The sequence below is a fragment of the Syngnathus typhle genome, linkage group LG5, assembly GCF_033458585.1.
Source record: "Syngnathus typhle isolate RoL2023-S1 ecotype Sweden linkage group LG5, RoL_Styp_1.0, whole genome shotgun sequence".
Lineage (NCBI taxonomy): Eukaryota > Metazoa > Chordata > Actinopteri > Syngnathiformes > Syngnathidae > Syngnathus > Syngnathus typhle.
The window spans coordinates 3,347,439-3,369,468 of record NC_083742.1 but is presented as its reverse complement, the minus strand read 5'-3'; the positions used below and the strand labels follow the sequence as shown (position 1 = coordinate 3,369,468).

At 43.5% G+C, this 22,030-nt stretch overlaps 3 protein-coding genes across 21 annotated transcripts in view; all 3 read left to right on the top strand.

The window, feature by feature from the left end:
• The window catches only part of ehmt1a (euchromatic histone-lysine N-methyltransferase 1a), a 182,477-nt gene extending 180,209 nt beyond the window's left edge, over positions 1-2,268 (top strand). For all 14 annotated transcript variants that reach the window (XM_061278714.1, XM_061278713.1, XM_061278715.1 and 11 more), the window contains one exon: positions 1,592-2,268. In XM_061278714.1, the coding sequence (XP_061134698.1) occupies positions 1,592-1,961 (370 nt within the window). In that variant the 3' untranslated portion in view covers positions 1,962-2,268. The remainder of the gene's footprint in view (positions 1-1,591) is intronic.
• A 3,115-nt stretch (positions 2,269-5,383) lies between these two features.
• LOC133154205 (NADPH oxidase activator 1-like) lies at positions 5,384-9,403 on the top strand. Its single transcript, XM_061278731.1, has 2 exons — positions 5,384-5,579; positions 9,208-9,403. The coding sequence occupies exons 1-2, from the start codon at positions 5,399-5,401 to the stop codon at positions 9,273-9,275; spliced, it is 249 nt and encodes an 82-aa protein (XP_061134715.1). The 5' UTR covers positions 5,384-5,398; the 3' UTR covers positions 9,276-9,403.
• Positions 9,404-11,265: 1,862 nt separating this feature from the next.
• The window catches only part of dpp7 (dipeptidyl-peptidase 7), a 97,904-nt gene continuing 87,139 nt past the window's right edge, over positions 11,266-22,030 (top strand). For 4 of the 6 annotated variants that reach the window (XM_061277696.1, XM_061277694.1, XM_061277692.1 and 1 more), the window contains exons 1-3: positions 11,267-11,506; positions 12,974-13,097; positions 13,174-13,313. In XM_061277696.1, coding sequence (XP_061133680.1) covers positions 11,390-11,506; positions 12,974-13,097; positions 13,174-13,313 — 381 coding nt within the window. In that variant the 5' untranslated portion in view covers positions 11,267-11,389. Of the gene's footprint in view, positions 11,507-12,973; positions 13,098-13,173; positions 13,314-22,030 lie in introns of all 6 variants that reach the window. The other 2 variants (XM_061277693.1, XM_061277697.1) reach the window with 1 other exon arrangement.

Sequence of the window (22,030 nt, the reverse complement as noted above, 5' to 3'; positions counted from 1 at the left end):
GGGAGAGTGGAGCAGTAGCGACGCCGCGCTCGGGAATCATTTGGTGATCTAACCCCCCAATTCCAACCCTTAATGCTGAGTGCCAAGCAGGGAGGCAATGGGTCCTATTTCTTAATAGTCTTTGGTATGACCCCGCCGGGGTTTGAACCCACAACCCTCCAGTCTCAGGGCGGACACTCTACCACTAGGCCACTGAGCTGGTTTTTGGTAGTACAGTGTACAGTATTGTAGATGCACGAACCTGTACTTTTGACGTGGCTGGAAGGTTTTCATTGAAAGCTGTGTCCCAACTGAGCACATTTGGGGTTTTGTTTGACAGCTTGTGTGAGTAGATGAGGGCTTCTGTGGTGTAGCCTTCTGAAAAACAAAACAGTGAATTACTTTAACATCCCACAAACAATATCAAGGATTGCAGTATAATAACCAAAAATAATATACAAAAAATATAACCCTGGCAATGTGCTAAATGTAGCACAACAGGAGCATAACACATAGCAGCAACAAAGGAAATAATCCTTTTCTTTATTGGCGACAACACAAGCTACATCTGAGATGGCACGTAACAAAATAAAATCCCCTCATATTTATGAACAACAAACAAAGAAGCACTGCAGTCAAGTTAAGAAGTAAGCATGCGTTTGACATATTACTGCGTTCCCTTAGAATAAAACAACACCTTTGATGCAGTTCATCTTATAGAACTACTCAAAATACATCCACAAGTGAAAACATAGAGCGCACAGCGCTAAAATCAGCAGGAAGACTGATGCTAATGTTATAAAAATGAGGGCATCATACAAACGCAAGGGGAAAATACAGTTTACCATTATGGTCATCTCGAGCTCACCGCTTTACTTTGTCTGTAGTTTCCATACATTGAAGGAACTGAACCTTCAATGAGACGAAGTCTTTCGGCAAATCCTTCTCTATATTGACGGAGATTTCTGAAACACTCGTCCTTGAAATGCTTCGCGCAGACAAACAAGACTTTGCCCACAGATGTGGGAACTTCGTCCTGAAAAATGAAATTCAACCAGGCACTTCTTTGAGGTTCTGATGGTGGGGGGCGGTGTAATGAGATGTGTGGATTAATGCATCCAACTACGGAACATTTTGATTTCTCCACGTGTACCTTCGGCATCCTGGAATTTGGGCAACTAAACTAGTGTTCAAAAAGAACGAATCTTTTCAGTGAACGAGAGTGAACGAATCACTTCCTGAAGTGATTTGTTCTTGTTTTCCTTTCATATATAACTTCAACCAGTAAATGTCAGTAATGCCCATTGAAGCTGGTGTTACCTCGCCGTAAAACAAATCAAAGAAGAAAATCAGCCAATCAGCAGCGCCAGCGATCGTTAGATGGAGGAGGGACTTTACGAGTCAGTGACGTAACTTCCCGTTCACGAACGAGTCGTTCAGGACGGTGATGAGACTGCGTACAGACAGGAGGTGGAGCGGCTGGTCCACTGGTATAGCCAAAACCATCTGGAGCTATACCCGCTCAAGACCGCGGAGATGACAGTGGATTTCAGGCGAGACTCTTCACCACTTTTACCCCTCACTATCCGCAGTAATACTATTCTCTCTACAGACACCTTCAAGTTCCTGGGAACCACAATCTCTCGGGACCTGAAATGGACCGGCCACATAGACTCTGTCCGGAAGAAGGCCCAGCAGAGGCTGTACTTCCTGAGACAGCTCAAGAAGTTCAACCTGCCGCGAGAGCTTCTGAAGACCTTCTACACTGCCATCATCCAGTCTGTCCTCTGCACCTCCATCACTGTCTGGTTTGGATCGGCCTCCAAACAAAACAAGCACAGACTACAACGGACAATCATGACTGCAGAAAAGATAATTGGAATCAACCTCCCATCTATCCAAGACTTGTACCTGTCCAGGACCAGGAAACGTGCAAGGAACATCTCTACAGACCCTTCTCACCCAGGTTGCAGTCTGTTTGAACTACTCCCCTCCGGACGGCGTTATAGAGCTTGGTAAGCCAAAACCAGCAGAAACAGAGACAGCTTCTTCCCCCAGGCTGTTGCTCTGATGAACTCACACCACTCATAGAGTCTCAGAGTCATTACTGGGCAAGTACATCCTGCTCTTCACACCTTTTTGAATTTGTCTACACTGTTTTTGCCATTTTTCACATGTCCTGAGTGTTGTTAGTAACCTAAATGTTGAACAGAGGGTTGTTTTACCGAAGTCAAATTACTTGTTTGGCATGCTCAAACATGGCGAATAAAAACTCTTGAATCTCTTGAATCTTGAATTGCATTTCCCGTTCACCAACAAACGAATCTATGAGTGAACGAATCAGTGATTGAGTGATTCGCATTTCCAGTTCACCGTGAGAACGGATCAGTGAGGGAACGAATCCTGGCTTTCCCATTCGCTAACGAGTCAATGAGTGAACTGCCTTCCTGTGCATCAACGGATCAGTCAGTGGACGTGTTGCGTCTCCTGGCGTGAACTATGTAAACCAGAATGTGGATTTACTTATAGTAGGTTTTAAATAACATGTATGCATATATACTAGGGGTGTAACCATACATCGATACACATCAATTAATCGATATAATGCTCTACGATTTATTGGCATCGATGCTAAACGTAAACATCGATTTATATCGCCGGGTTTGACCTCGGACATTAAACGCGACTTTATTTTGAAATCCAGTTCATTCTTGCTTGCTTCCTCTTTCCGGGAGCGCACTGCGCGTGTTGTGTTGTGAGCAGAGCACGCACGTGAAAGGGGAGTCGACAACTAGTACGCGGCTCTTGGGCTGGTGCTTTGGCTAGTGTCCAAAAAGACGAGGAAATTGGCTCCCCTTTAGGCTTCAAGTCATTCGTTTGGAAGCACTTTGGATTCCAAAGAAAAGATGACTCAACGGACAAGACACGTGCAGTTTGTAAATCCTGCCATGCGGTGATCAAATATTCAGGGAGCACAAATCTCGCAGCACATTTAAAGAAAAAACACGACATCAAAGTTTAGTGTTAAAATAAGCACTTTGTATACTACAATACTCTTATTTCCTAAATAAAGAGTTTGCAGTACCTTGTTGATTTTGCGTATGAATTGTTATAAATCAGGTTATTGTTCTATATTTTTTATTAAAAAAAAAAAATCGATCGTAGAGCACCATATCGCGATATATCGTGAATGAATGAATCGTAATTCTTTGTATCGATATTATATCGTATCGTGACAAAACCCGCGATTTACACCCCTAATATATACGTATGCCTAAATATTGTTATCCAATATATCGACTGCAGTTTCACATTAGATTGCTGGTTTGAGATGTACTTTATTATTATTATTATTATTTTAAACATTTAAGTTATAACTTGTCTGGTGTTTTATTCCTTGTTTTTATATTCGCCAATCAAAACATAAAAATCTGACATTTGGCATTTGGTTAACTGCTTTATATGACAATATGTATATGTGTTTTACGTTGTTATATGAGTTGGTGTCCCCAAAATGAACAAATGTCGGCATAACGTTTTTTTTTTTTTAACCTTTTATTCAAACACAAACACATTCGATATACGTATAATAACACCAACTACAAGCCAACAAAAACAAAATTAAAACATCAATGTCGACATAAGGTGTGTCGGCTGGCAATGGCATAGCGGCAACGCTGTCTGTCACTCACTCGTGAATCTTCGCGAACGACCAATCAGCAGCGCCAGCGAGCGATAGATGGAGGAGGGACTTGCCGAGTCAGTGACGTAATTTCCCGTTCATGAACGAGTCAGCGACGCAATTTCCCGTTCACAACCGGGTGAGAGACTGTTGCCAACGGTGTAAGTGTACCCGAGCCAATTATTATTATATATAATAATTTTTGGGGGGGGGGGGGGCGGGGGTACGGTTTTTTTCCGTGTATAGTGCGCAAAATTTAACTAATTTATTGTCCTAAAATCTGGGGTGCGCATTATACATGGGTACAAAAAATTTTTTTTAATTTTTTTTAATTTTTTTTTTTTTTTTTTTTAAGTCCCAATGATCGTCACGCTCCATGCGACCGCAATGCTCTCGTATCAGACGCTTGCTCGATCACCTGCTCGTTTGCTGTCCCGTGCGCGCACGGAGCGCGGTGGTGCGTTTACGGGCAGTCGGAGAAATCAACGCCAACAAAAAAAATTACATCCAGCCTAGTTAAGACCATACCAAAGACTATAAAAATGGGACCCATTGCCTCCCTGCGTGTGTGACGATCATTGGGACTTTAAAAAAAAAAAAAAAAAATAAATAAATAAAAAAAATTTAAAAAAAAAATCATAAAAATTGGGTGCGTATTATACATGGGTACAAGCTTTTTTCCAGCATCAGCATGCCATTTTTAGGGGTGCGTACTATACATGGGGGCGCACTATACACGGAAAAAAACGGTAGTTGTATTGTTTGATGTGTACGGGCTGTTTCCACTGGATGTAAAACAAAAACAAAAAAACGTATCAGTGTGTGTGTGTGTGTGGGGGGGGGTATTCATTGAACGTTTTGTTTGAACGAATCTTTTGAGTGAACTGATTCTAAAGATTTAGTTCACCTAAAAGAACTGGAATGCATATCACTACCTTAAATGTGGCAAAAAAATGCAATGAAGAAAAAAACAGTGATACCTTCTAACAGAACTGAGATAGATGATGGTCAGCTTCTAAACTTTCCAAACATACACAGATAACTAATTAATTAAGTGTACTGATGAATATCTACCGAGCAGGAGTGTGTAGCTTTACAGCGTGTGCACTCTTCTAATTCAAAGCCAAAGTCTGCTTTATTGTCAATCTCTTCACATGTCAAGACACACAAAGAAACCGAAATTACCTTTCCTCTATCCCACGGTGACGAGACATAGTACACGATAGACATACAAGTAAACGACACAATATAAAAACAAGAAGGCACAAACAATAAATAATAAGAGTGATGAATAGATAATAAATAAACAAATAACACAATAAACAAGAGGAGCAAAACGGAGCCAGTGTGCATACAGCAGACAGTAAGCATAGCGCAAAAGTACAGGACGCTACGCAGAAAGGGGGACCGAGTTCAGGATCCTAACAGCCTGGAGTATGAAGCTGTTGTTGAGTCTGGTGGTGCGGGAGCGCAGGCTCCTAGTATACCTCTTCCCAGAGGGCAGAAGATCAAACAAAGAGTGTGCGGGGTGACTCACATCACTCACAATCGTGGGCGCCTTGCGGGTGAGATGGGAGATGAATGCCTTTCAAGGAGGGGAGTGAAGCACCAATAATCTTACCAGCCGTGTTCACTATGCGCTGCAGGGCCTTCAAGTTGTAGTCAGTGCAGCTGCCACCCCAAACAGCAATACAGCTGGAGAGGACGCTCTCAATGGTGCCACGGTAAAATGTAGTCATGACGGCCGGAGGAGCGCTCGCTCGCCTGAGTTTCCGCAGGAAGTACAGGCGGCAGGCAGAAGACGCTCTGCGCAACCATACCATCCTCTACCAAATGGTGGCACTATATGATTATGCTGCTCAGGGTCAAGAGGATTTGGAGTTCAGCGAAGGGGATATCATTGACATCCTTTGTGAAGGTACAATACCGCAGTTTATTCTTGCAAAGTTTCATGGAAAAAAGTATTCTCACACAAAGACTTGAAAAAAGAATAACTCATGGAGTTATTTTCAGTTACAGAACTTCCACTCTTCTTATGAGTGTTTCTAAAAATCTTTGGAGCACTTCTGTTCATCCAGAAAAAAGCAAACAATACCACTGCACGTTCGGACCTAACTAATTTGTCCTAACGGATGGATATTAGTTGATGGTTGATGGAACAGACATAAGCAGTAGGCTTTAGGCCAGGCCAGTGAAGTTCTTCCGGGGTATAAGGCGCACCTTCAATGAATGGCCCATTTTAAAACTTTGTCCATATATAAGGCGCACCGGACTATAAGGCGCATAAAATAAAAGCTTTACTGCAACAAACTGAGGTTGACTAGGGTTGCGGTATGCACCCACTAGCGGTAGCTAATAACCAACGAACCCTCTGTAAACAATCGCGTTTCTCAAACGATCTCCTATAAAATGATTGGAACTGACTAAAGTTCGATCTAACGCATTGGTACTACTTACCTATGTTTCCCTTCCATATCGATCCGTAGATTTACTCGAAACATGAACAGAGCGGCCTATTTTGACATGAAATAGCCTCGCGCGTATAGCAGCTATCGTTATAGCATTAGCCATCCGCAAAAACCCATGACCCTCAGCTCGCAATCTCCCATGAGCCTCAGCAAAGTGTAAACAATCGCGTTTTTCAAACGATCTCCTATAAAATGATCAGAAATGACTAAAGTTCGATCTGACGTATTGGTACTACTTACCTATGTTTCCCTTCCATATCGATCCGTAGATTTACTCGAAACATGAACAGAGCAGCCTATTTTGACATGAAATAGCCTCGCGCATATAGCAGCTATCGTTATATCATTAGCCATCCGCAAAAACCCATGACCCTCAGCTCGCAACCTCCCATGAGCCTCAGCAAAGTGTAAACAATCGCGTTTCTCAAACGATCTTCTATAAAATGATCAGAACTGACTAAAGTTCGATCTAACGCATTGGTACTACTTACCTATGTTTCCCTTCCATATCGATCCGTAGATTTACTCGAAACATGAACAGAGCAGCCCATTTTGACATGAAATAGCCTCGCGCGTATAGCAGCTATCGTTATAGCATTAGCCATCCGCAAAAACCCATGACCCTCAGCTCGCAATCTCCCATGAGCCTCAGCAAAGTGTAAACAATCGCGTTTCTCAAACGATCTCCTATAAAATGATCAGAACTGACTAAAGTTCGCTCTAACGCATTGGTAAATGTTGGAATAATTTAAGTAAAGCCTTGTCATTTATGAGTTTATGGCTTTCCTTTTCATCTAGGTTCTTTCTCTTTTAGTGACAGGGATTCCTTTTGATCCCTGTGGATTGTATCCTTCCTGTCCTTATGTTATCTGTGTGTTTTTGTTCCTGTAAGAGGCCTTCAGTAACAATGAGCAGAGCTTATTTGCATAGGCGAAATGTTCTTATTTGGTTGAAAGAAACTTCATTCCTTTTAGTTAACTGTAGGTTTGGTTCATAGATGGTTACAAGTTATCCCATATTTACTCAATGTTTGTTAAAGTGTTTAGGACAAGTCACTCATTCTTATTGCGTGTTAATTTACTAAGTAGATAAAGTCTAGCCAAGGTTTAGTTGCATTGTTCCACAGGAGTTATCTGATCTCGCTCGCGGACGACTCGGCCAACAACTGGAGGAGAACAGATGGACAAACTCTGCGGGGGTCACGGGCCGACAATGAAGTGCGAATTCACACCACACTACATTCCTTAGCTAATCAGCGTTGCTACAGACACAATCTCCCCTCCCTTTATTGTAGCAATGCCTCTGTAACCAGGGAAACCAAAACATTAAATAGAGGAGCACGTGGAGGGAGAACTCAGAATTGATGGAGATTGTAACCGAGTTTCCTCTCTCTATCGTTCTCCTCGCGAGTAAACCTGTTCTGGTTCTTTTCTCCTCTTCCTTCCAGCGTGTGGTTAAATGTCTGTTGGTATTTAGACCTAACAGTACTACTTACCTATGTTTCCCTTCCATATCGATCCGTAGATTTACTCGAAACATTAACAGAGCAGCCTATTTTGACATGAAATAGCCTCGCGCGTATAGCAGCTATTCGGTGACGCCCCCTGACTACAGTTACCGTAATGTTGGGAAGCGATGCGACCTTGTAATTTACTAGTCATACTAAAACGTACTAAAACATTTTGGCAGAGCACTGTGTACAACCAGTATGGATCAACAAATTCATCACTTGATAGCACCGAACTATAAGGCGCACTATCGACTTTTGATAAAAAATTAGGTTTTTAGGTGCACCTTATAGGGCGGAAAATACGGTAATTGAAATTAGATACCTCTTACATTTATAAAACTAACTATAGTTAAGGCAAAAATGTCCTGTTTTCATCATTGTCAATTATTATCATACACGCGTTCGGTATTCATTTTAAAACCAGCTCAGTGGCCTAGTTGTAGAGGGTCCGCCCTGAGACTGGAAGGTTGTGGGTCCAAACCCCGGCCGGGTCATACAAAAGACTATAAAAATGGGACCCATTGCCTCCTTGCTTGGCACTCAGCATCAAGGATTGGAATTGGGGGGTTAGATCAAATGATTCCCGAACGCGGCACCGTTGCTGCTCACTGCTCCCCTCTTCCCCAGGGGATGGATCAAAATCACACAGGGATGGGTTAAATGCAGAGGACAAATATCACCACACCCAGAACGTCATTGGGACTTTTTTGTCTTTAAATGCATTTATTTCTTATGACCGTACAGAAGAAGGAAGGTCAAACATCCATCCATCCATTTTCTGTACCGCTCAGTCCCCACTGGGGTCGCGGGCGTGCTGGAGCCTATCCCAGCCATTATCGATCGGGCAGTAGGCGGGGGACACCCTGAACCGGTTGCCAGCCAATCGCAGGGCACACAGAGACAAACAACCATTCGCGCTCGCACTCACACCTAGAGACAATTTGGAGTGTTCAATCGGCCTACCAAGCATGTTTTTGGGATGTGGGAGGAAACCGAAGTGCCCAGAGAAAACCCACGCGGGCCCGGGGAGAACATGCAAACTCCACACAGGGAGGGCCGGAGGTGGAATCGAACCCGCACCCTCCTAACTGTGAGGCGGACGTGCTACCCAAGTGCGCCACCGAGCCGCCCGGCAGGTCAAACAGTCGTTTGAAATTGTCATTGACTTTATTACACTATATTTTATTTTGCACTCAGGAAATACTCCATATATTAAAGAAACAACCCAAAGCTAATGCTAAAACTAATAAACATAAACTAAGATAAAGTGTTTTCCAAAAATAAAAAAAACTAACAAATCAGGTCTTAAGACTAATTAACTAACTGAACAAAAAAATAATAATAATCATAACGTTGGTACAGAAAGATCATTGACCAAAGTATTCATAGTTTCCTCCCATTGCTTTTCTCCAACCTATACAAAATATCTTGCTTGGATCAAATATTGTGTTTAAGATCAGTTACTACCTGTTTGGTTCTTAAAAAGCTGCAATATTTTTGTCGCTTGAGTGTATGGCTGCATTATCTTTAGTTTTTACAGTATGTGCCTCTTTTTGTTTTCTTTATAGTAAACGACGAGTGGTTGGAGGGACATTGTGTAGGGAGAATAGGCATCTTCCCCAGCAGCTTTGCATGAGGGAAAATGAAATCTTGTGATGTCTTGAGTTTTAAAAATTGAGCTGTGCTGAATAATATTTATTTAAGTTCAAATCAGTGTCATTACACCCTTCAGTTCAACCGTGCAAAACATTGTTTCTCTTTTGTTTTCTTTTTTCCTTTTACCTTTTTTAAACCACTAAAATGGCGCAATATAATGGGTGTCCTTTAAGTATGTTCTAATTTGTCTGTTTTATTTTTTTTGTTAATCACACAAAAATTTAATCTTACACCCTAAACACCAAGATTACCACGCCTAGAACCTAAGAGGGAAGCAAATTGGCATGTGTCGTAATATTAGTTGAATTTGTTAGCTGTTCCATGTTCAGAGTTTGATGTCAAGTTATTATAAATAAGCACAGCTTCCCTACTTGAGAAATATTCATTTGTCCACACAAGATTTTATCTGGATTTCATTCAATCATCAAGCAACTTTTTTTTTCTTTTGTTTCTTTTAATTTTACCATTCAATAATTTGACAGTTCCTCAAGCTGTTTCATGTTTACTAGGGGTGTAACGATACATCGATACACATCGATTAATCGATATAATGCTCTAGGATTTATTGGCATCGATGCTAAACGTAAACATCGATTTATATCGCCGTGTTTGACCTCGGACATTAGACGCGACTTTATTTTGAAATCCAGTTCATTGTTGCTTGCTTCCTCTTTCCGGGAGCGCACTGCGCGTGTTGTGTTGTGAGCAGAGAAAGGGGAGTCGACAACTAGTACGCGGCTCCTGGGCTGGTGCTATGGCTAGTGTCCAAAAAGACGAGGAAATTTGCTCCCCTTTAGGCTTTAAGTCATTCGTTTGGAAGCACTTTGGATTCCAAAGAAAAGATGGCTCAACGGACAAGACACGTGCAGTTTGTAAATCCTGCCATGCGGTGATCAAATATTCAGGGAGCACAAATTTCGCCGCACATTTAAAGAAAAAACACATCAAAGTTCAGTGTTAAAATAAGCACTTTGTATACTACAATACTCTTGTAATTTCCTAAATAAAGAGTTTGCAGTACCTTGTTGATTTTGCGTATGAGTTGTTATAAATCAGGATATTGTTCTATATTTTTTATTTAAAAAAAAAAATCGATCGTAGAGCACTATATCGCGATATATCGTGAATGAATCGCAGCAGGCTTTAAGATATCTGCAAATATCGTATCGTAGTTCTTTGTATCGATACGATATCGTATCGTGACAAAACCCGCGATTTACACCCCTAATAATTATAGAAAGAAATGTGTTAAATACCCGAGCCAATTATTATTATAAATAATAATTTGTCGGGGTTGTGTAGTTGTATTGTTTGATGTATATGGGTTGTTTCCACTGGATGTAAAAAACAAAACAAAAAACGTATCAGTGTGTGTGTGTGTGAGTGGGTGGGGGTGGGGGTAGGAATGGGGGGGATTCATTGAACGATTCGTTTGAACGAATCTTTTGGAATAACTGATTCTAAAGGTTCAGTTCGCCTAAAAGAACTGGAATGCACATCACTAAACTAAACTCCATTCGAGTAATAGATGGCGGATTTGCGAAACCGTATGGCCACACCCATTACCTTGTTTGGCTGTCTCGCTGCAAAGACTGTGACACTAATAATTCAAAATACACAATAGATATAGATCAAATTGAACGGACTAAAAATATCCCCCAAACTGATTATAAAAGCATATAAATCTATAGTCTAAATTAGAAAATACCTGCAGCACCTGGAGGGATTAGATTAAACATTTCTAAAATGGAGACTTCAAGTGCACAATAAAACGTATATATTAAAAAAAAAAGCTAAAAAAGTGGATTTTCTTTAAATACTAGTCTTCTTTAAATACTCAATTTTGTTTCAGTCATTCCGTGATATTCGTAACAGCATTAGTAACAGCATTTGTAATCCCTAAATTTGATTTAATTTTGTCAAATACATTTAGTCACGTGGAGAAAGTAAAAAGGGTTTTCTAGCACGAAAAACTGTTGACACGTGACACGCGCTAGTGACGTGGTCATCTGTCGGCGTCTTCTCTATTTAACAACTGTAATAGTAACACGTGAAGGAGCACGGTTTGGTGACCAACAAGACATCAAGAAAGAAATGATACGGAGTACGGACGGAAAGGCGTCTGTGTCTAACATGAAGTCCGGTTTTGTAGCATTAACTTTGTTGTTAACTGCAGATCTTATACAAACGCTGTCACACAGCAGTGCTAAGGTAATATGAGTTTCACGGTCGTTTTTATTTCACTTTTTGCACAGGCGTACGGCATTATTTGATTGTCCCTGCTTACAACCTTTGAAACTGTAGTGCTATTTCTGAAATTACATCATTCCTTTGCTGCTAGGAGGTTTAGCAGCCGTCGGAATCTTGATTTCATGGAGTCAGGGTTCAACACCAAATGTTTGGATTTGGCCATTACAACCGCCGAGATATAGTCAAACCTCTACATACGAATTTAATTCGTTCCGGTACCTACTTCATATGTTGAAATATAGTTTGTTGGATCAAATATTTGCATAAGAATACACTTTAATTCGTTTAATTAGTTCCACAGCCAAAACCCCCCACATCGATAACTCCTTAATACTGCAGATAATTACACATAGCAATAGATAAGTAAGAGATATGTAAAACGAAATACATTACAAAGGAATAATCAATAAAAAGCGGGTTTTATTGTGACTGTACCTTAGAGACAGGTAGGTAGATACATACATATCATGGAAAATACACTTTTTTCTTTTACCGTTTTTCCATGTATAATGCGCAAAATTTAACTAATTTATTGTCCTAAAAAACATTTCTTTGCTATTGAGTTTGCTAGCGCATGCGCAGTGATACTGACCGGCAGAATAACATCCGGTTGTTCCCAAAGATGATCTTTTTTTCTGAGATAATTTTATGTTTACGGACTTAAGTAGGAGTCAAAATTTGGGTGCGTATTATACATGGGTACAGGCTTTTTTCCAGCATCGACATGCCATTTTTAGGGTGCGTATTATACATGGGGGCGCATTATACATGGAAAAAAACGGTATATTCATTTTCTTGTGCACTTGGAGTCTCCAACATTGTAGGAAAGTATCATCTACCCCTCCAGGTGTTGCAGAGATATTTTTATGATCTGTTTGGGGCTATTTTCTACTTTGATTAATGTGTTACTCGATTACTCTATTACTGTATTCAAAGTCAAAGTCTGCTTTATTGTCAATCTCTTCACATGTTAAGACACACAAAGAAACCGAAATTACGTTTCCTCTATCCCACGGTGACGAGACATAGCACACGATAGACATACAAGTAAACGACACAAAATAAAAACAAGAAGGTACAAACAATAAATAATAAGAGTGATGAATAAATAATAAATAAACAAATAACCCAATAAATAAGAAGAGAAAAACGGAGCAAGTGTGCATACAGCAGACAGTAAGCATAGCGCAAAAGTACAGGACACTACGCAGAAAGGGGGAGAGAGTTCAGGATCCTAACAGCCTGGAGTATGAAGCTGTTGGGGAGTCTGGTGGTGCGATCATTGTATTTGATTATTTTATTACTCAAATTACTGCATTGCTTGATTACTGTTCTACCTGATTACCATTTTACTCAATTACCATATTCAATTACCGTTTTGGTGCAAATTGTCACATTACAATGAACAAATGATCTGTGTTTTGTTAGACAGGAATACATAGATACCAGACACAACCCCTTTTCAAAGAAAAGTACTTTGCCCAGCGCCTCGACCATTTCAACTTTAATTCCATGGGGAATGGGACATTTTTTCAGCGATACCTGATCAATGGTAAGTTTTGACTGACATTTTTACTTTTCAAACAACCAATAATGGTTCTTGATTTCTGTCCTGCTTCCCTCTGCAGATAAATACTGGAAGATTGGATATGGTCCAGTTTTTTTCTACACTGGCAATGAGGGGGACATCTGGGTGTTTGCCTTAAACTCCGGATTTCTTAGCGAATTGGCTGCTCAGCAAGAAGCCTTGGTCATATTTGCTGAACATGTAAGAAATGGTACATCACTTGTTTTTGTGTGTTGAAAGCTAAAAATAGACAACCAAGGTTATTTGGCTTCCCCATCCATATGTGACACTGGCATAAATTACTGTAGATTATATCGATTTTGGGGACAAGATCATGGTGCTTGCTTGCTATATTGCGGTTGACCTTTTGCAACCTCTCTATTTTGCAGACTTTTCTTTTGTTTGTATCATAGGGTTTCAAATTAGTTTCAAATTAAAGTTAGGGTTTTGTTGTGAATTTTTATTCTGGTATCATGCAATGTATATCTCACTAGTAAGCCTAAGTATGACCAGGTCATGTTCGGGTCAGGTTCGTGTGGTATTGTTTAGGGCTTGGTCCAGGAAGGTAGACTCATTGGCGCCAGACACATCTGGCTTCCATTAACAACTGCTAAGATGCACATGATGTAGAGATGAGGAGGCAACTGCGGGGTCATAGGTCAGCCAACAGCCCTATCTGCGCGCTCCCGCGTGGAGGGAAGCGCAAGAGTATAAGGTTTAGGACGAGAGTAGACAAGGGGACTCGACATCTTGGCTAGGGCGCGAGACACTTCTCTCTGACATCGGTTGAATAAAATCTTTCCCCAATCAGCCATGTGTGACTGAAGTTTTCCTTCCCCAAGCCAGCCACTTTTTCACCATCTTGTTTGGAAGACCAGCTGACCATCGAAGAGAATTCACCACAATTTTGGCGTCACGAACAGTTCTCTTGTCCTTCGGGGAGCCCTCGCCCGCCTGGGTGCGAGCATCGAGCGTCCGGCCGGCAGGCTGAGTTTGAGGTGAGAAGCTTCCACTCACAGTATCGCAATGTGCTCGTGCCTGGTGTGGGGGGGGATGGAGTGGCTCCTGAGCGGGACAGTTAACGGGCCTGGTGTGCCAGTGGCTGGCAAAAAGGGGGGGGATTGGTCTCCCCTAGCTGGATGTCGACGAGATGTGGAGTTTGAAAGGGGGGTGTAGCCCCAATAGAAAAATGAAAATGTTCAATAAAAATAGAAAAAAAAAAAAAAAAAAAAAAGAAAGAAGGCAAATAAAAATGGGAAAATTGCATAAAACTTAATGGGGAATGTGCACAACAGTGTGAGTGACATGTCTGGTGTGAATGATGAATGAGAAAGAAAATGCTCCGAGAGAGGGCACGTGAAACAGGACAGGATGTCTGGGACATCGCTGATCGGCTGTCACGAGAGAAGAATAATAGAAAGTCCCATAAAACGTGGACTTTGTTTTGGCTACAGATCCGATGGAGGATGGAAATTTTAGCTGTGTGATTGAGGCGGAAACACAGGTACGATTGAACACTGTGTGCGACAAGAGACGGGCACCACCAAGCCACCGGAGGCACAATTCCCGGGGTCGTGCTGGGACGTTGAGATCACACTCAATGTAGTTGAGATCACACTCAATGTGGTCGAGATGTCCGGTGGGGGCATTTGTCTCTATATATAGGTCGCACGAAAAAGGGAGGCTTGAGGCAGACCGCAATTGGCAAAGCGGAGGAGTGCGCAGCCTTGGCATCCGTAACTGTGTGAACGAATGTGGGAAATTTACCGGCTGGGTCTGGGACCAGGGTGCCGAGAAGAATGATGCGCGCAGACCACGTTATTTGAGCACTGATCAGATTAGGAGCTTGTGCGGGTTGCAAGGTTCCCCCGGCTGACAGCTGGTGCGTTAGCCGCTTAGAGAGACACTCTTCGGGCAACTTACCGGGGTGAACCGGTGCGCTGCGGTTGTACCCAAGTCGTCACGGTCCGATTCCGATTGGCGAGGCGCACTGTAATAGCACACACTCCTGTCAAAGTCTGATAAAATTTACGGCTTGCAGCAGACCGCAATTGGCAGAGCGGAGGAGTGCGCAGCCGATAGAAATTGGAAAACGTGGAAAAAGAGGCCTCAGGGGGTTAATTTTGGTATACCATGTAAAAAAAGTAATTTGTGTGCACACTGAAGTTAAAAATCTGCAGTATAAGGGGAAATGCAAAGCGCTATTAGGGGAAACAAAGACGAGAAGTGCAAAGGGCTTGTTTGTAAGTGCACCTGCGCACGGTAAGAAGACACAGAATGACCAAACCGCATGGAAGCGGTTAGTGAGAAGCTACATGAGAGATGGATTCGAATCCCTTTGTCTGTGTTCTATGTTTGTGCGTAATGTCTGTGAAGTTTCTGTCAGTTGTCGTTCGTCTGAGCTGTGTGCGCGCTTGGTGTATGTGGTGCGCGTGCGTGCGGATGCGTGTGAGTGTGTGAGCTCTGCGTGCGCGCGGTGTGTATTGAGCGGGCGTGCGTGCGCGCGGATGGGTGTGTGCATGTGCGGTTGTGTGCGCGCTCGGTGTGTGTGCGTTTATGTGCACACGCATGGGGGAAGGGAGACGGCAGTGTGAGAAGAAAGGAGGGGGCCCTGGGTGCTCCAAGGCGCGGAATGGTGCTCTGTCGGCAAAGGTGGGGGCCGGCGAGACGCGCGGGCCTGGCCAGCCCGTGGCGTCAACATTGATACGCTGACCCCCCCCCCCCCCCCCTTGTCCGAGGGCGCTGTGCCGAGGAGCCCGCAAAGGCGAGGCTGGGTCCCCCCGGTAGAGGTCAATGTCGATGAGAACTGAGACATGACGAGGGGAGATCAAATGTGGATGAGCAAAGGGTGCATGATTAACAACGAACGTGCATGATTGAAACTGAAACTTCACTGGCACTAATGTTGAACAGTTTGCAAATAGGCAAGAGAGAGACATGCTTGCAATACTCACTAAAATACTAATGTTTGTGTACCTGTGTGTCTTAAGAAAACAGTTGGGCCGTGGCAGCAGTGATCTATGGCAGGACGCTACACATTCGGCCCAAGACCGATAGGTGGGGGGAGAAAGTGAAGAAAGGGGGGTTCGCTCGTAAATTAAGAGGGAGCCTGTTGAGGGCGGCTAGCGCCCCTAGCCCATCTGACAACTAATGAGAAAGTGAGTGATTACGTTAACTTGAACAAGATTGACCAAACAAATATGAGACGGTGGACGCGCACGTCTCCTCCCAGAGGGCAAAGAGACACGGACAGAACTCCCAGGTCGTCTGAGGAAAGGCTTCGTGGAGCGCTGCCCCCAAATTCTTCACTAATTTACGTCAGGACGCCAAAATGCAGCCAGAGACAGATAGACAGAGGGAGTGAGAGAAGAAAGGGGGGCTAACTCGTAAATAATGAGGAGATATTGGGAGTAATCTATTGGTCCTTTCTTTAACACCCTTTAAATCATTTCCTGGAGGAGATAAGTTAGCAACACGAGAGACTTAGAGGTTCAACAGAAAGACAGTTAAAAGACAATAACATTTTTGATTTGAACAATTGCAGGCTAACAGGAGCATGAGAGAGGAGAGCTGAGAAGCGGGATCCACTTTGATCGAGGAGATTGGAAATTCACAGCACATATTCTAAGTCGCATTTTTGAGCAAGCATGACACAGGTAATAACGCGTGAGAGATCAAGACATAGATCAGGGCTAGTTGTGGGACGCAGACCTCGGAGTTAATTTTGAATAATGATACTGAAGACACAATGTACTGTCCCATTAAATTGGAACTATAGACAAAACGTAGCTCGACAATAGGATGAGTTGCAGGACTTACAATATAAAGACGACATTGCTGTTACTAGGAGAATTCGACTTTTGGTAAACAAACGTTACTAGTGAATGGAGGGCAGCAGCTACATTTGGAGATAGCCTTACAAGTTTGGTGTCCCAGTCTGTCTCTCTCAGTGCCAGGATCCCTGAAAACTCGACCCCGAGACTCCGCCTGCAGCCGCGGACGACTACAAGACGGTGCCTGGCTTTGAGGCACCTTTGACCTTTGGCAAGGACAAAGTAAGACTGTTGTTGTGCTTGGAGGGGGCAAGTACACTCCGGAGGATAGACAACATCCTCGGAGACGAGAAAAGACAGTGAGAAGTGGAGGAACTCACAATGTTGAAGAAAAAATGGACATTTGAACAATGGACTCATTCGAGAGTGATGGATGTGTTGGCTCTGAAGCAACGACAAAAGGACACCATCTTGAGAGGGTGAGGTGCGGCAGAAGATATGGACTTGAAATGTCCGACGGCCAAATCGCACTCCTGGCGGTGCTAAGACCTCGTGGGGCTTGGGTTAGAGTGGACAGGAGCTTCATTGTGCACTGGGTTTGACAGAACTGAGGAGATTTGATAAAAAATTGAATAATGTGTAGAGCTACAGAGAGAAGCATCATGGTCAGAGATTGAACAGATTTGAATAAAACCAGTAGGCTAAAACGGTGAGAAACAGGTGCGAGATCTGATGTTTTGGCTCACCAGACATAAGAAGTAGAAATCGAGTTAGATACATTTTAGAATGGGACATCTAGACTAAAGTGGATTCAGCCAAGGAGAAGCTAGGACGCTCGATGTACCTACTCAATACGATAGAAGTTTGTTGCACCATAGTGGAGGTTGGGTAGTCAGAAAGTTGGATCCGTTAAATTTTTGACTTTCACACATTCATGCATAGGAGTCGCACAAGGCCACAGGTAACAAGATAATGACTGAGATAGGGCTCAAATTCAACTGCACCCACACGGCAATGTAGAAGCAGGAGAGCGAAGTAAGGGATTATATGCTAAACAGTCCGCTGTAGGGTTACCAATAGGAGATTCTGTCAAAAGAACTACTAAGAGGTGGAGGCGAAGATAATAGGAGGACATAGATATTCGAAGGGTCTGATAAGGGAAAACTCCATTGTCATAGATCGGATTGGAGCAAGTAGGAATTTGCCATTTTAACAGGGATTGACAGCAGGAGAGGTTGAGGATAGAAGATCTGGACGGCAATGACGTAAGTTACATTAAAAACTGCTCATTCGAGGGAGAAGGCTCGGAGCTCCCTGTGTGGAGCTGCAGCTTTGCAGAAGGGGGGCAGACCGCGCGAGTGAGTGGATGAAAGGAGTGGTGATAGGCGACCACTTAAGGAAGTAGGGAGAGGTGTTGGATGGTGTGACAGGCAGGAGTTTTAGGAAGAAGAAGGAAATAGAAAAAAAAAAAGAAGAAAAGAAAAAGGGGGGAATGAGACTCGCCAAGAGGGGCAATAAAGAGAAGCAGACTGAGAAACAGTTTTGAGCAAGACAACGGGGAAAAAGGGGGAGAGCCAAATGATGACGTAAAAAGCCAGAGAGAATAGTCTGACCCATCTTTATTGAATTTAATTAACATAAGTAATAGAGATCGAGTTTGTAGGACCAATACGAGGGTATGGAGGCTCCCTCAAAACGCGGGTCCCACAGTTAGTCCCTCAGATAGACATATATGACAATTTGCGATGAATCTGATGGGCGAGTTTATGGAAAATTGAATTGGAGATTTTACAATAGGTCATGTTGACGAGTATGTCCGAATGTGAAGAGTCACTATTAGGAGTCAATATTTGCCTACACACTAACATACTAACTTTGCTTGGTTTGGGGGGAGAGCTGAGTGATAGAGACGGATGAGTGTGTCCGTGAGTGTGTGGATGGGTGAGTGCGCATGTGATCATCTACGGCTGTGTGTGCGCAGTATGATTGGCCAGAGAGGTCTGAAGTTGGGGTGATGTGTTTGCCATTGAGGATAAGATTCCTCTCACCTGAAGGGGTGGTACAGATCGGAGGGACTGGAACTGGTAAGTGATGAGTTCCGATCGGAACCATGGTTCAATGATCAATCAGGGGCACCATCAACAACAAAACGGTTCGATGGAGAAGGCCCGTTTCAGTGATATGGTCAGACAAGACAGAACTAGTATTGAACATCAAGACTTTGGACGATTTGACGTGTGACGACTTTGAGCTCACCCAACGGGGTGACGGACTAGGTGGACAGTGACCAAATGGTTGACGCTTGAGCTTGCTTGCGACATGAGCGAGCTCTGCTTTGTTTTTCTGTGTGACTTGATTTTTTGCAGCAGCAGCAGCAACGGCCACCAGCCAAGGAGCGGATTGCGCATTGTTTGCGTAATTTTTTTTCGTTCTTGCAGGTTGTCGATTGCGTTCGTGGAACGTTTGTGTTGAATTTACGAGAATATGTTAACCCTTGCCCTTTTGGTTTTTATAATGAACCTGTTGATTACATGGTTTTCAGGACAGGATCCCGGAGCGCCAGGATTCATTTTATGACTGTTTTTGTTTTGATACTTGATGTCTGTTTTTGTGTGTACAAATGTCCGCTGTCAGCAGGGCTATAAGCTCACTGACAGGAGTGCGCTGATTTTTGTGTGTGTTGCCGAGTGTGTGGTGGACAGTCAAGTTTCAGAGACTTGGGGTGACGGTCCCGGGGCCCAGATGGAAGCTAGAGGTTCCGTGGGCCTGGCTACAATGAGTGTGGTGATGAGAGGGGACGCTTTGCAGGTTCCTTTTGATACGTAATGACACATTGGGTGAATGTGTCAAAAGGGGGGAGTGGTAAAACAGGAAAGGGTGAGTAGGTTGCAATTTGTAATTGTGATATACAAAGTTTTTTTCCAAATTCACTTGTTTTTAAGCTTTAACAGGACACGCCAGAATTCAACTAGCAGTGATGGAAGGAGCAGAAGAAGCGTCTTGAAAGAAAGGGAGTTGACGGGAGACAACAGCCTGGAATGGATGCGAAGCGTGGTAACAATTTAGTGACAATAAGGTTTAAGGTTTTTCAATGACAAAGTGCGAAGGACAAATCATACAGTGATTTGGGAATGGACAGTGGCACAATACACAACGAAAGTTTGGAAGGTTATTGAATGTGAGGAAGACGGGGCCAGAGACAAGGAAGTGGGAAATTTCTGAACACGTGACTGCATTAAAGCTGCTATTACAGGGCAAATGTTTAATTATACATTTTAGGACGAGTAGTTGGCATAACGAATACGGAGAGGATTTGGTGGCTGTACCGTTTTGGAAAGATTACATGAGCGTTGTTTCAGAATGATGACTGGTTTGAACAGTGAGGTGGCTCGAACATAAGGCACGGATACATAAAGGTAGGAAACTACAGTATTGTGAGGGGTACCGGTTTGAGAATGCTACACATCTTTAGACTGAAGAAGGAGTTTGGGGGTGACAAATAGTATTTGGACGGGAAAAAGAGCGGCTGAAGTGACATGACTGACGGGACTTCAGAAAGATGACAGTGTGATTGAGACAGGGACATCTGTGACAGGAAAGGCTACCAGGACCAGGTAGAAGTTACATTGTGACTGGGGGGATCTGACAACGCTGTCGGCACGACGAGGAATGAGGGGAATGAGTCCTGGAGTGTTTGCTTGTTTGTTTGCTTGTTTGTTTGCTTGTTAGTTTGTTTGTTTGTTTGTTTGTTTGTTTCAGGGACCGCGTGGGCCTCTGGAAACGAGGGGTAGGTGTCGGGAGCCCTCGGGCGTTCTGATGAGATTTCGATGAGACGATTGACACAGCTTTTCCTCGTTGCCCCATCACCGCCAAATAATTATTTGAGGGGGCTGGAAACACTGGAGCTATCGGGTTGTGTTGCCCTGCCAGCGGTGGCCGTCGGGGCCGGAAGGACGTCCGGCCTGGGCTGCTACCTTTGACATTATGACTCCACATGTTCGCACTGTTAAAGTCACTCGATACAGACAGTAGCTTTAGCTTGGCATAGGTCGCCTGGCTGCTGACCGGGGCCTTGCACGGGAGTCAACGGCCATCATAAGCAACAGGAGGACACTGAACGGACAGCCGGCCCGGGACGGTGCCGTCTACTACTAGTGCTATTTTCCACTGACGGATCAGGGGACTGGATTTCATATCTGCACGCACTTGTGCATGCGAGGGGGGCAGCGCAACACCGGGTTTAATGTTCTTGCATGCTTTGACGATTCGTTTTTATATACCTCACTGTGTTACATCGTTGTTTTGTTGCCATGTTATTTACTTTATTATGTGACCTCATTTGCTTGCCCCGTGGCATGTTTACGATACGACGTTGCATGTTGAGCGATCTGTGTTTGAGGGTCATGGTTCTGCTTGTTGCTGTGTTTAGGGCTCATGCTACGCTTTGTGAAATGTGGTGTGTGCCGGAGCTCCCTTCACCTGACTCTCGCCAGGTGAGAGGCGCCTCCGGGGGTGTAGAATGGGCCTCCCTCTTTTTCCTCGTCATTAGATTGGCGAGGTTTTTTCGACGGCGGTCCGGCGGCTTTTTGGGGCTTCTAACGGGCCACAGCAAACTTTTCCTCTCCAAATTGATGGCGTTGGTGATATATTACCGAAGGGGGGTGTGCGGACGGCGTCAATCAGTTGATGGGGTTGGGGGATTCGATCTTGGTCAAATGTGGTTCCTGAGAGGCCTCAGATTGCTGTCAGGGAGGAATTTGCTATTAAATTAGGTTGAGCTTTCCTAGTTAATGTAACCTTAAGTAGCATGCCTTGAGCATGATTTAGGATGAGACAAATAGGTCCAAATTGTAGACGAAAACCATGAAATGGTTGGGGGAAGGTTTTTGATGTACCGGTGTCTTTTTCGTGTTGAGTTGTTGCCGGGGCACTTGATGTGCCCCGGCAGGGGGGAATGTTGTGAATTTTTATTCTGGTATCATGCAATGTATATCTCACTAGTAAGCCTAAGTATGACCAGGTCATGTTCGGGTCAGGTTCGTGTGGTATTGTTTAGGGCTTGGTCCAGGAAGGTAGACTCATTGGCGCCAGACACATCTGGCTTCCATTAACAACTGCTAAGATGCACATGATGTAGAGATGAGG